Genomic DNA, 13653 nt, shown 5'->3' with positions numbered 1-13653 from the left:
TGCCAGGAAAAGCCTGCCTTGGTTCCAGGTCTAAGTGAGTGTGCATCTGCTGGACATAAAGTCTAAGGCTTAAAACTTTTGAACTTACCATGCAGAGGGAATGTCTATCATTAGCTTGTCATGATTAAGTGTGTTTTGCAGTGCTTAGAATTAATCTAGAATTGTTTTCTATGAATTAATTAATCTAGAATTGTTGCTATGAATTGATTATGTCTATTGCAGTGCCTAGCATTAAGAATTGTCATTTTCTGGATTAAGAACCTATAGAGTGAAATTGTATTAAGTAATTTGAGTGAATAAAGCATTGAAAGGGGCAAAAACGCGTGGACAATCTTTATTTCTCCCCTCAACTGCATACGTCACAATTTTGCCCTATCTCTAAGACCCATCTCTTTAGACCCTATCTCTAAATAAAATACAAAAGAGGGCTGAGGATGTAGCTTAGTGGTTGAGTGGCCCTGAGTTCAATTGCCAGTACTCCCCCCCACCCCAGAAAAAAAAAAAAACATATTTAAAGAGCAATGTTTGAGTGGATGGTATAAACATCTGCACTAAGTGGTTAAGTCCCTGATCTCTTGCTTATGGAGGTACCCAAATTTCCATCATTAGCAATTTATTAAGTGCAAATACCCCCGGAAGAGGAAGTATTTTATGTCTTCAGCAACTGATCATGGAATTGAAGATTCACAGTTCTTTTAGCTGATGGGCAATAGATGACTACATGAAAGAATTGCCTTGGGAGAGGGCATGGGGGAGAATGGCAGAGAATATTATCAGGAACGAGATGACACAGAGCTGGGAGGGGAAGGTCAAAGGTAAGTCTGGAATAAAGAATTTTGTTTGCAAAGTCCATCCAGAGAAAGCACTGGCTACTTTGTTCTTCATTTGGAGTGTGTGGTAGGAGGTATATACTACACAGGATTAACAAAAAGAATGGGCCTACCACATTCTCTTTTAGAAACGTTCATGAGGCTTCATTGGTATGTCCCTTCAGGTTTATCCTCAAGTTTGGAGCCCCTGATGAGCCTCAAGACATTTCTAAATTATGTGAACTAGAATTATTAACTAGGGGGCTTGCTCTGCAATAATACACTTTTTTGAATATGTCCTTATCACTGATGAACCCACAGTAAGACCATACTGCTTCCTGGGTCATCCATTTAGGAACATTTGTGTGACCACAGTTTTGGTAGTTTAGAGTTCTCCTATGAGCCTCCTATTCATTTAGACTTTAATAAGGGTTAGGGACAATTCTTCCTAAATTTCATGACCTACTGATTCAATTTTCTCTGGCTTTTCTTAGAGAACTAGGGTAAAATCTGCATTCTTCTACTTCACATTGTTTCAAAGCTGTCCACGAATATCTCATCATTCAAGATTTCTTTCTCTAAATGCCATCTAAGGCAAGTGTTTCTCAAACAGGGACCATAGATATAGTAAGACAGACATTTGACTTTACAATGCAGTAAACATGTGCATTTCATGTATCTGAAACAATTTTCACAGAAGGATTCTTAGCCTATGTAAAATGTATACTAATATTGTCTATGCTATTGCTTTGCATTCCATTTTCTTCCATTTTTACAAAACTAATGGTTGCAACTCATTAAGTTTATTTCAATGACCCCTTAATGGATTATAACCTACAATTAGAAAGCAGAACTATCTTTTCCTGAAGTGTGTGTATATAACCATATGTATGTAGGAGAGACCTGACTATACCATCTTTTAGAATTTCCGTATTCCACAGAACTTCTTTTTAATAGTAATATTAGGAATAAGCAATATTAACCTGTGGTTTATAGATTTTTATTACAGTTGTAACCTATAGCTGGATCTGGCTTATTTCACACATTGGTATATGTTTGTCTATGTAATGATGAGACATTTTATAACCAGGTTCTGTTGTATATTTACAAATAGGTTTCCATATACAAACTGGATAATCACATTATCCAAGAACAGAAAAGGCTAAAATGAGATTGAATATGGTAGAATTTAAAATATTATCAAAATAAATTATTTTCTTTTAAATTGGTGATAATGTTTTGAACTCATACAATATTGATAATTATTACTTGTAGGAGAAAACAAGTAGAAAGTCTTTTGCTATAAATGATTCAAGTACATAATTTGATTTTGTTCAGTTTATAGCCTGATTTGATTATAAGCAATCTGTGGTTACTGTAAATGAAACTTGGTATTTCATAAGATACTTGAACCTTATTGATTGTCATTTGGTAGCACTAAATGTTACAGGTGGAAGGATCATTAAACTAGTGAACAAGAACCCTGTTTCTGGCCCTGACTTCATCATTAACTGCCAGTGTGATCTCAGCAAATCATTCTGATTTACCTTCTGCAAGGTGGAGAACATCATACTAAAGCAGAATATACAAACTTCATAAAAACTACACTGGATTTTTTAAGCAAAAGGAATACCTCATTGATCAAGTGGATTAATATTTTAAAGAATAACCATTCTAAGACACTCTGCAAGGAACCAATCACATTCAGTACAACTATGTATTACTATGTAGGATTAAAAAAATAAAATAGTGCTTATTTAAGCTAATATTTAGCTTTTGGATTTGAAGTATTAACTTAAAGAAGACTTTGCTAAAAGCAGTTCTTCCTTAGTGCAATTTAGTTAATTTTGGTTCTTTACCTATAATATATGTACTATATTAGATATTTACATTCACACAAAAAGTGCATACTTAAGTGTTTATAAAATAAGAATGGGACATTTACATCACTTAAATCTAAAATAAATTAAAATATTCTTGAATTAGAAGAAGATTTACATTAGAGAATAGAAAAATTTTCTTGAAAATAATGGTTCTGTATTAGGCTTGCAAGGAAATATTATGGGGATGATTAGATGATCTATGAACCCTTTTAAATGCTGATTTTATACTTAGATCCTCACAAATAAGTCAAAACATGAGGAAGATGTAAAGTGACCAATGGCTGGCTTACTCAACCTCCCACCCCCCACTCATTCATCCCCTCTTCTCACCAGCAGTTCTTTGTCATCTAGCTTAAATTGCAATAGTATATGTGCCTTAAAAGTAGGGAGTCTTGCAGTTCTATCTTTTTTGGAGTCTTACCCAGAGAAAAGCTCAATAAATATGTGCAAATTCATTTATGAGAGTGGAAAACCTAATTTCATACCTTTTCATCATGAGGTGGATCCAGGAAGGAACTAATACTACAAAGGATAACATGTCCTTCTGTAAAAAAATTAAATATTGGAATCCTTAATCATATACCACATTATCTAAATAAATACTATGCATAAAGTCAAATTATTTTGATGTAGGCATTTATATTGGTAAATAAAGAGCATCTGAGAAACCGGATAGGAAAAAATTTTTTTTTACTTAAGTTTTTCTATGACGCTATTATTTGGTTTCTGAATTAGTATGCCTTAATAAAGTTGTCTTATCTACTCAATTTTTTTTCTAGAGATCAAGGTAGATGATGATAGAATGAATATACCACTACTGAATTGAGTCCAAATGGTTACAGAGATATTTATCCTGTAATCCAAATGAAAGTGGTATAATGTTATTTGAAAGTGAACATGGATTAATTGTAAATACACATTGTAAATTCTATAGCAACTGCCATAACTATTTAAGAAAAAGAAATACAACTGATAATCTCAGAAAGGAAAGAAAATGAAATTACACAAAATGCTCAATTAAAACGACAAAAGTCAGAAAATGAGTGAAAGACAGACACAAAGATAGAAACAAAGAACAGATTGAAAACAATGACAAATATAGGCGGTATTAATCCAACTTAAAATGTAAATGGTCTAAGTACACCAATTAAATGACAGAAGTTGTCTACAAAAACACACGTTAAATATAGACACAGATTAAAAGTAAAGAGATGGAGAGAGATGCACTGTAGTAACACTAACCAAAAGAAAGAAGGAATAGATATTTCAGACTGAGCAGACTTCAGAGAAATAGAAATTACCAGGGAGAAAAAGGTTATTTAATTAAAAAAAAAACCCTTAAAACTCAACAATAGGAAATGAACAAACCAATTTAAAAAATGGGCAAAAGATCCGAACGGAAACCTCACAAAGCATATTAAAAGATGATCTATAGAATACGTCATTAGGGAAATTAAAATTAAAACAACAATGAGATGCTACTACACATCCACTAAAATGGCCCAAATTCAGAACACAGAAAATAGCATGTGCTGGTGAGGATGTGGAATAGCAGGAACTGCCTTTCATTGCTGGTAGGAATGAATAATGGTAGGGCCAGAGTTTGTCAGTTTTTAATTTGCTGCTTTAACTGAAAAGACGCTGTTTCATTCTAATTTTCACAAACTGATTAACCATTTTTAAAAACTTAAAGGTAAACACTAAAACAATTAAAGACTGTTTAACATATGAATCTGCATTAATGCACACATAATCTTTCAAAGCACAGAAAAAATGATAACAAAGGAAATTTAGGATTAATTCAAAAGACAGAAGAGGAGAAATAAAAAGGAAGAATAAAAAATATTATTAGATGGAAGAATTAAGAGCAACTATATTAATATTAACTTATATAAAAAAGCCCTTTATTGAGAACCAATAGCCATATTCTTCTCTAATGTATGTCACTACTCCGTTTTGCAATAAAGATTAATGCAGTGAAGAAACATTTTAGTTTACCATCCCATTTATTGATTCTTGATTGTACTTCTTGCACTTTAGGAGTCTTGTGGAGGAAGTCAGTTCCTAAGCTGACAAGACAGAGAATTGAGCCTACTTTTTCTTCTAGTAAATGCAGGGTTTCTGGTTTAGTACCTAGGTCCTTGATCCGCTTTGAGTTGTATATTGGGAAGGGTGAGAGATAGGGGTTCAATTTCATTCTACTACATATGGATTTCCAGTTTTCCCAGCATCATTTGTTAAAGAGGCTATCTTTTCTCCAATGTATATTTATGGTGCCTTTGTCTAGGATGAGGCAACTGTATTTACATGGGTGTGTCTTCTATTCTGTTCTCTTGGTCTTTCTTTCTTTTTTCCCAATCCCATGCCAGGTTTGTTACTATAGCTCTGATAAGAACTCAAAATATACCAAAAAAAAAAAAAATGGGGCTGGGATGTGGCGCTCGTCTGGCATGCGTGCAGCCCGGGTTCGATCCTCAGCACCACATACAAACAAAGATGTTGTGTCCGCCAAATACTAAAAAATAAATATTAAAAAAATTCTCTCTCTCTCCCTCTCTCTCACACTGTCTCTCACTCTCTCTAAAAAAACACACACAAAAAAACCAAAAAACAAAAACAAAAAACAACAACAAAACCCCCCCAAATAACCAAAATACACCAAGAAAACAAAATACACCAAAACAAACAAACAAACAAACAAACAAAAACAAATGGGCAAAGGAACTGACCAGGCACTTCACGGAAGAAGAAATACAAATGGTCAAAAAATATATAAAAAAATTGTCTCACATCTCTAGCAATTAGAGAAATGCAAATTAAAACTACACTGAAATTCCATCTCACTCTAGACAGAATGGAAATTATAAAGAATACAAGTAACAATAAATGTTGGTGAGGATGTGAGGAGAAAGGTACTCTCAGAATACATTGCTGGTAGGACTGCAAAATGGTGCAACCACTATGGAAAGCAGTATGGAGATTCCTTACAAAAGTTGGAATGGAACCACCATTTGACCCAGTTATCCCTCACTGCTTGGTCTATCTCAAAGGACTTAACATCAGCATACTACAGTGATGCAACCACATCAATGTTTATAGCAGCTCAATTCACAATAGCTAAGCTAAGCTATGGAACCAACCGATGTGTCCTTCAGCAGATGAATGGATAAAGAAAATGTGGTATATATACACAATGAAATAATACTCAGCCATAAAGAAGAATGAAATTATGGCATTTGCCGGTAAATGGATGGAACTGGAGACTATCATGCTAAGTGAAATAAGCCAATCCCCCAAAATCAAATGCCGAATGTTCTCTCTGATATATGGATGCTAACACACTACAAGACAGGGTTGGAGGGGGAAAAATAGAAGTCCATTGGATCAGACAAAGGTTAATGAAGGGAAGAGAGTGGAAAAGGGAATAGGAAGGACTCTAGAATTAATCTGACATAACTCTTCTAGCCTTGTATTTGAATACATGACCAGGGTAACTCTGCATCATGTACAACCACAAGAACAGGATCCTAATTAGAATAAGTTATACTCCATGTACATATAATATGCCAAAATACATCCCATTGTCATGTATAACTAAAAAGAACAACAATAACAACAAAGAACACACACAAACACAAAGAAAATTAATATAACATAAATCTTCAATTTTAGAAGGTAAAATTTTACATTATTCCCAATAAAGTAAGGTAAAGTGATTGGTACCCATATACCCCTTTTATAGGTGGAAGAAATAGAATGGCTTGCTTGAAGAATTAGGAAAAAAATTGGTTCTCCTGACATTTGTTTATTTTTCCATTTCTTCAACATGCTATCCATAACTTTCTCATGCTTGAGCATACCTGTTAGACTTTTTTTTTTATCTCACTAAACATCACACATTTTTCCTGTAGTCACTTTGGTGAATGATTGCTAAGATATCTGTGGCTGATATAAAAGTAATGACTTACCCACATTTCCAGCTAATAGAACCCTGGAACATGAATCAGCATACAGCGATGTCAGAGAAATGGCTGAATGTTTTGTGAAAGGGAGCATGTCTTTTAGTAGTTTCCCCTGAATAAAGGAATAATGCAAGTAAGGTTTTTATAAATTCTACAAATAAATTTTAATAAGTTGAATTTCTCTCTATGTAATATATCTCTTCATCTCTAGTACTTAAACATGATTCTCTTCTTCTTTTAATAAAAATAGTTTGAAACTATCCACAAGGACTTAGTTCTTTGAAATTAAATACTCTAAAGTTATAGACAGCTATTAATTATGTATGTAGACTCTGATTATTATAGACTGCCTCTAAATTTGGGGTTTCCTATGATTCTTCATCCTATTCATCAGATAGTATTTTCAGTTACATAGTCACTTAAATGTTAATTTTAGGTTGAAGTGTATCTCCACTGGTTTTCACATGAATACTTGCCTTTTCAGAAATATCTATTTTTTCAATATTGATGCAAGATAAGGGATTGTGAGAGATTCAGATTCACACAGGCTGTTTTTCAGTGCTTAGTATAAACCAGCTCTGGGAAGGACTTTTACACATGTTAACTTGCTTTGGGAATAAACATCTAAGCTTGAAAACAAAAAGTTTGAATCAGTTCTTTATTTCCTGAGACTTGACTTAAATATAATATCTTTCTCATGTTTCTCTCACTCTTTCATTCTTGAGCATACCTCTTAGACTTTTTATATATCTGAGATGACCTTTTTTTTAGGGAAAAAAAGGTCATCTCAGATATATTTTGTATTTCCACTAATAAGCTAGAATCCACAAACAGACTTGGAGTTGATCTAGGAGGCAGCCATGCTGTTCTGTTGTTGGATCCCCCATGTGTCACATAACACTCTTGCTACTTCCTGAGTGTCCCTAAAGCAAAGAACCTTATTACCACAGTGGGTTTACTCCCTCGCCTCTCTCAGGGATTCACTACCATGATCCTCAGACTGCTAAAGATCCTTTGTTAATCTGTTGTCTTCCTAACGCCTCTTAATTTGCCCTCTTAATTTGAAATGCCCACCCTCAACTCCAATAATTTAAAATCTTTTGGTGAATAAAAATTATTTTTTATAATAATAAAAGAAAGAGTGAAATATTAATAGTTTTGATGATTTGGTCTCTTGAATTACAAAACTGGCTTATTGTAAAGTTCAAATAATATGATCATAGCAGGCTATAAAAACATCCAGTTGGCTAGAAGGATGAAAAACATTAGAGTTGGATGCCATATGGAAGAAGACTAAGATTTATTTAATTATTTTATTTATCTTTCCCATTTTTCCTATTTCCAGGAAACGCTAAGCTCCATTACCTCCATAGTCCATAAGCGGAGGTGTCCATCCTCATGAGCAGTAACAAGGATAGGAGGCTGAGCTTGTGTTAAATTGGCAGATCCAGGTTGGTTTTTGTCCACTGACAGTTGCTCTCTCTCCACCTTTGTTTTCTCACCTATTGAAGAAATTAATGAGCTATAAATGGTATTTGCAATACTTGGAATTCTACATTTTATGAAATGTAAAGAGGAGGCAGGAAAATAGCAAAATATCACATTCTTTTCCCCAGAATTTTTCCTTCCTTCCTTCCTTCCTTCCTTCCTTCCTTCCTTCCTTCCTTCCTTCCTTCCTTCCTTCCTTCCTTTCTTTCTTTCTTTCTTCTTTCTTTCTTTCTTTTTAACTCAATAGAACAACACAGGGCAGGGAATAAAAAAGTGTTAAAAAATAAAATCCTTACACTAAGGGAAATATGCCAGACTTTGAAAATCAAGGGTTGAATGTTTCCCCTCATACATGGAAGCTAGAGCAAAGTAAGGAAGGGAAAGGAGGTAACATTTCATAAGGATAGAGGGAAGATCTGTGGAGTAGGAGAAAGAAATCAAGGGGGAGGGAGGAGGGATGAGAAAGGGGAGAAAATGCAGAATGCATTTAACAGAATTATGCTATTTACATATATATTACAGTGAATTATATGTATATAATTTTATATATAAAATTATATACATATATATTATAAGGAAATAAGATTTATTTCCTTAAATATATATATATATATATATATATATATATATTCACTTAAAAATAAGTAAATATATAAAAGAAAAACCAGTAGAGTAGAAGGAGGAGGGATGGGGGAGGGAATGAGGAAAGGAAATGTTCTGGGGACCAAAATGGAGCAAATTAAATTCCATTCATGTATGATTTTGTCAAAATAAGCCCAACTATTATGTATAGCTGTAATTCAATAACAAAAACATTTTTAAAAATAAAAAAAATGGAATCCTGGATCACTGAAAAACTTTAAAAGGTTTATATTTTTTATCCTATAGCAAAAGCCTCTATTTACCGTATGTGCCAACTAAAACCAAGGTATTCACCTAGTGTAAATCCTAACACATCCAGAATGGCTTATGTAGAGGTTTGAGGAAAATGGGCTGGAGATTAAGAAGCTCAGTAATGTTTTAGATTTTTTAAAACCTAGAATTCGTATTTCAAAAGGTATTATCATAACAAATTCTACCTGTTGGACTACCAAATCCCACAGCATCTCAACATTTGAGCACAATATTCATTAAGAGTATTCTGTCAGGTAAAGTCCCTGCTACAAAGCAGTAGCCAGGGCTGGGGATGTGGCTCAGTGGTAGAGCACTTGCTTAGCATGGGGGAGGCTCTAGGTTCAATCTGAAGCACAGCAAAAACTTTAAAAAAATAAAAGAAGGAACTGTTTTATTAAGAAGAGGAGAAGGGACACTGACCTTTCAAGTCACCATCGTGTATGCTTTGCTTGCTTCCCTGAATGAGGGGAAAAGAGCAAGATAAAATATTTCTTGACATTGTAAGGAAATAAGACACAATAGATGAGCAGATTTATTTCCTTAAGCATTGATTTTAAAATTAGTTCTTTGAAAAACTGTATTGCAGAGATTTTCATGTTCATAAATAGGGAATCCATAACCCAACATTTCCTAGTGGGTTCAGGAGTAGCATAATAATGAGAATCATTAAACACCCCAAAGCATGCCATGCCCAGTTATTGGTATATATTATCTGTAATTCTATTGACAACCAAATAGTTTAATCTTTATTATTCTCTTTTTACTGATGAACAAACAGAAACTCAGAGCATGTGACATCTCTACAGCTATCCAGTTACTAACTGGAGGATTTGGATTCATGTACAAGTCTGTCTGGCTTTTATATCTATTTGAATACATTTATTCTTTCACCATGCCAGCTATTTAAAAAATAATTTATGCTACGAAAATGTTCCTTTGTACAAAATCCTACTTGGAAATACAATGTGTAAACCAAGCGTGGTGGTGCATGCCTGTCATCCCAGTGACTCTGGAGGCTGAGGCAGGAGGATTACAAGTTTGACGCCAGCCTTAGCAACTTAGAGAGGCCCTAAGCATTTAGTGAGACCCTGTCTCAAAATAAAAAAAGGGCTGAGGATGTGGCTCAGTGGTCAAATGCTCCTGGGTTCAATCTCCAAAACCAAAATAAATAAATAAAATATAATATGTAAAAATACATACATTGAAATTAAAAACCACTACATTACATTACGTTATCATTATATCATGTAATCTCTTCTTCCTGTAAATTGTAATACTTTTTAGCAAATGAGATACTCTAAAATTACTTTATTATTTTATTAATGCAAAAGTAATATCAGATAACTTACTTTGTTAATGGTCATGTATTGATTATTTGCAGATGGAAAAGCTTTGAAAAAAATTAAAATTGAAAATGGTGTAGATATTATTATGAAAAACATAGTTTTGACATGAACACATCAAATTTTTCCACCTTTACTTTCCTTTAAAAGAAGGAAGGGCTCAGATGCTCAACATCACTATTTTTGAACCAACACAAGTAGAACAAGAAGATACTCTCTCTACTCGTGGCTTACCTTGCTACTCTGTGGACCCTTGCTAGACTCACACTGGGATGAAGAGCATATGGAATCCTGGCTTGATTTCCTATAATGGAAGGAAGGAAACCCGGGGATGAAGAGGTACTATATCATACTCCAAGAGTATCTTCTGCTTAACTTTCCATTGATTGCTTCTTGTATCAGCTGTGGATACCAGGCGCTTCAATTATGAAATTTTGTGTGACAGACATTCAGTAGTGTGGTGGAGACTTCTGGGGAGCCTTTAGCAGCTAAGGTAAATTGCTGCCTGAGTCTGGAAAAACGAAGTCTGATCTGTCCTACTACTGACTAAAGCTGGATTTACTCCCAGAGGCTTTGGCACTGAAATAGCTGGGGATGGGGTGGTTTTGGGCAGGGTCTGGCAAGCCTGGATTACTTCTTGCACTATAATGGCCAGGGCTGGCTTGATTCTGTCTCTGCAGTGGTTTGCTAACATGGACTGAAAAGTGGCTTAGGGTGCTGGTGCTGGTGCAGATGAACACAGTGGAAGTCTTTGAAATATTGTCCAAATTGTTTTGATGAAATTTCAAGCCAAGAGGTAGGGAAGGTGTTGTATTCTGGCTCACCAGTGAGTGACCTCAAACTAACACAGAAACTTTTTATTTCTTCTCTGGAGATGTGTTTAACATTGTTTATTGCCCCCAAACCAGAATTCTCAAGCCAATATACTTTCCCTTAAATACTTATAAAACAAGTCTTTGTTCTTTCAGAAATGGATGGAGATTGCTCCCGTGATTTTGAATTGAATGTGAAACCTGCAGTTTGATCTTCTATCCCTACCTGGAAAGTTCTAACTTTAGCTTCACATCAGCGGTGACAGTGTTAGATGTTGGCTTGCAATGTAGCTGAATGATGTAAAGGAGGCTGTGAAGTTGATATGGTGAGGGGACCACACAGCACATTAGGTCCCTGAGGACCACTCTAACTACATAAAGGCAGTGACAGGAAAACAATTATGGAAGCTGAGAAGTCAACTCAACTTATGTCTTCCTCCAGTTGTCCCTTCTTTAATATTGGAATGATGAGAACTCTTTTTTAATGTCATCGACATAAGTCCCAGATAATACTACTTGATCCATAAATACTGAATTACCTTGCACATTCAGGAGTACGAAAGAGGAACAGTATGTCATTAATCCTAAAGCGCTTGGGATCCAAGTCAGGGTCCACATTGAAACAACCTTCAGGTCGATACCTGAAAATCAGCATGCATTTACATGATAAATTTCACAAAATAGATAACTTGTATTCTCATTTTTTAATATGGAATGCTTCATGAATTTGCATGTCATCCTTGAGCAGTGGACATGCTAATCTTCTCTGTATCGTTCCAATTTTAGTATATGTGCTGCCGAAGCAAGTACAATAACTTGTATTATTTGTACCATATTTCCCATGCAAATATGACCAACTCCCAAAATGTTGATGACTTTGAATATAAAGAAAATCCAGGGGATAGGGTTGTGGTTCAGAGGTACAGTGCTCTCCTAGCACGTGCAAGGCCCTGGGTTCGATCCTCAGCACCACATAAAAATAAATAAATAAAATAAAGGTATTAAAAAAAAAGAAAATCCAGAAATTTTAGGGTTTGAATGTTTTCTTTAATAAGGTTCTGCATAACCATATTATCCCTTAATAGTTTAAAAGTCTTAATTCAGTTAATTGGACAGGTTCTCCTAACTATAGGTCAGAGTGTCAGTTTGTATAATCCTGTGGTGGAAATTACTGGAAGTATCATACTGTTTAAATAATAGAATTCTACTCTCTGAATAAGTGGAGTGACAAATTAGAATTAAATGTAGCTACTACCCTCGGGGAGCTTACAATTTTGCTCCTGTTTTTCAAGTCCCTTGTCTCTCCAGATTGCAAGGAATGATACACCTAGGTAGTGGCCTGAGTGAGTACAGAGCAACTGTCCCTAACTGCCTACACTGGCACTTCATGCTTGGTTCTAAAAGTAACACTTTTAATTCCTTATAACAAATAGGCCCTTTAGCAAAATCCCCTTTTCCGGAAATGCCTTCTGCTAATTTGAGCCAGTAAGGGAGTAGGATCTGAGATGTCCTTCAAAGGCCATATGCTAAAGGTTTGGTCCTTGGCTTGATGCTATTGGGAGCTGGTGGAAATTAGACTAGGTAAGGCCTAATGAGAATTTTCTGGTCAGTGGGGCATGCCCTTGAAGGGCCAATGGGATCCCACTCCTTCCCAGTCTTTGTTTTTGCTTCACTTGCCAGAAGATGGTTTTGCTTCGAGCAAAATGGTCAAACGATCATAAACTGAAACCTCTGAAACTGTGAACCCAAATAAAACTTTTCTCTTACTGATTGTGACAAGTATTTGTTAAAGTAAGAGAAAACTGACTAAGAGTGATGAAGTAACCAAGTTCAAAAAATAAAGGATTTGGGCTTAATGACTTGTCGGGCTTGAACTTCTTAGGTATTTCTGCTTTACAGATAAGCTGAATGCATTAAATACATTAAAATCATCCTTAAGCTGAAATACATTAAAATTATCAAAAAACAATATTGAAGCCCAATGCAGTAGTGCATGCCTGTAATTCCAGCAGCTTGGGAGGCTGAGGCAGGAGGATCACAAGTTCAAAGCCAGCCTCAGCAATTTAGCAAGGCCCTAAGCAACTCAGTGAGACTCTCTCTAAATAAAGCATAAAACAGGTTAGGGACATGGTTCAGTGGTTAAGCACCCCTGGGCTCAATCCCTGGCACAAAAAAAAAATTGAATTTGGGCCTCCCCAAAACATGGATTTGGGAGCAGAGAGAGAGAGGGCTTATTTCTCCTGAGAATATTCCTAATTTAAAGGAGGAGAGGTCTTAGGCAAAGTTTAAGGTAAAAGAAGAAATGGCCTTCACCATGAATATGGAAACTATTTTCAATTTAAAAGCAAATTACCTTAATTATATGTTTTGAAAAATACTCCAGTGATTCTCTATCAATTGTTTTTCTATAATTATCTGCCTATTAGAAAGGGTCACCGTATAGAAACCACAAAAATGAGTTG

At 35.0% G+C, this 13653-nt stretch overlaps 1 protein-coding gene across 1 annotated transcript in view; it reads right to left on the bottom strand.

Annotated features, from left to right (window-relative positions):
* The window catches only part of WDR64 (WD repeat domain 64), a gene marked incomplete at both ends in the record, with an annotated part of 144767 nt that overhangs the window by 14215 nt on the left and 116899 nt on the right, over window positions 1–13653 (bottom strand). Inside the window, 6 exons of the mRNA XM_081298203.1 lie at window positions 3178–3236; window positions 6661–6766; window positions 8020–8156; window positions 9457–9493; window positions 10614–10683; window positions 11731–11832. Of these exons, the coding sequence (XP_081154329.1) occupies window positions 3178–3236; window positions 6661–6766; window positions 8020–8156; window positions 9457–9493; window positions 10614–10683; window positions 11731–11832 (511 nt within the window). The remainder of the gene's footprint in view (window positions 1–3177; window positions 3237–6660; window positions 6767–8019; window positions 8157–9456; window positions 9494–10613; window positions 10684–11730; window positions 11833–13653) is intronic.

This window comes from Spermophilus citellus, assembly GCF_964194105.1.
Source record: "Spermophilus citellus genome assembly, chromosome: 6".
NCBI lineage: Eukaryota > Metazoa > Chordata > Mammalia > Rodentia > Sciuridae > Spermophilus > Spermophilus citellus.
This window is presented reverse-complemented; position numbering and strand designations above follow the sequence as displayed.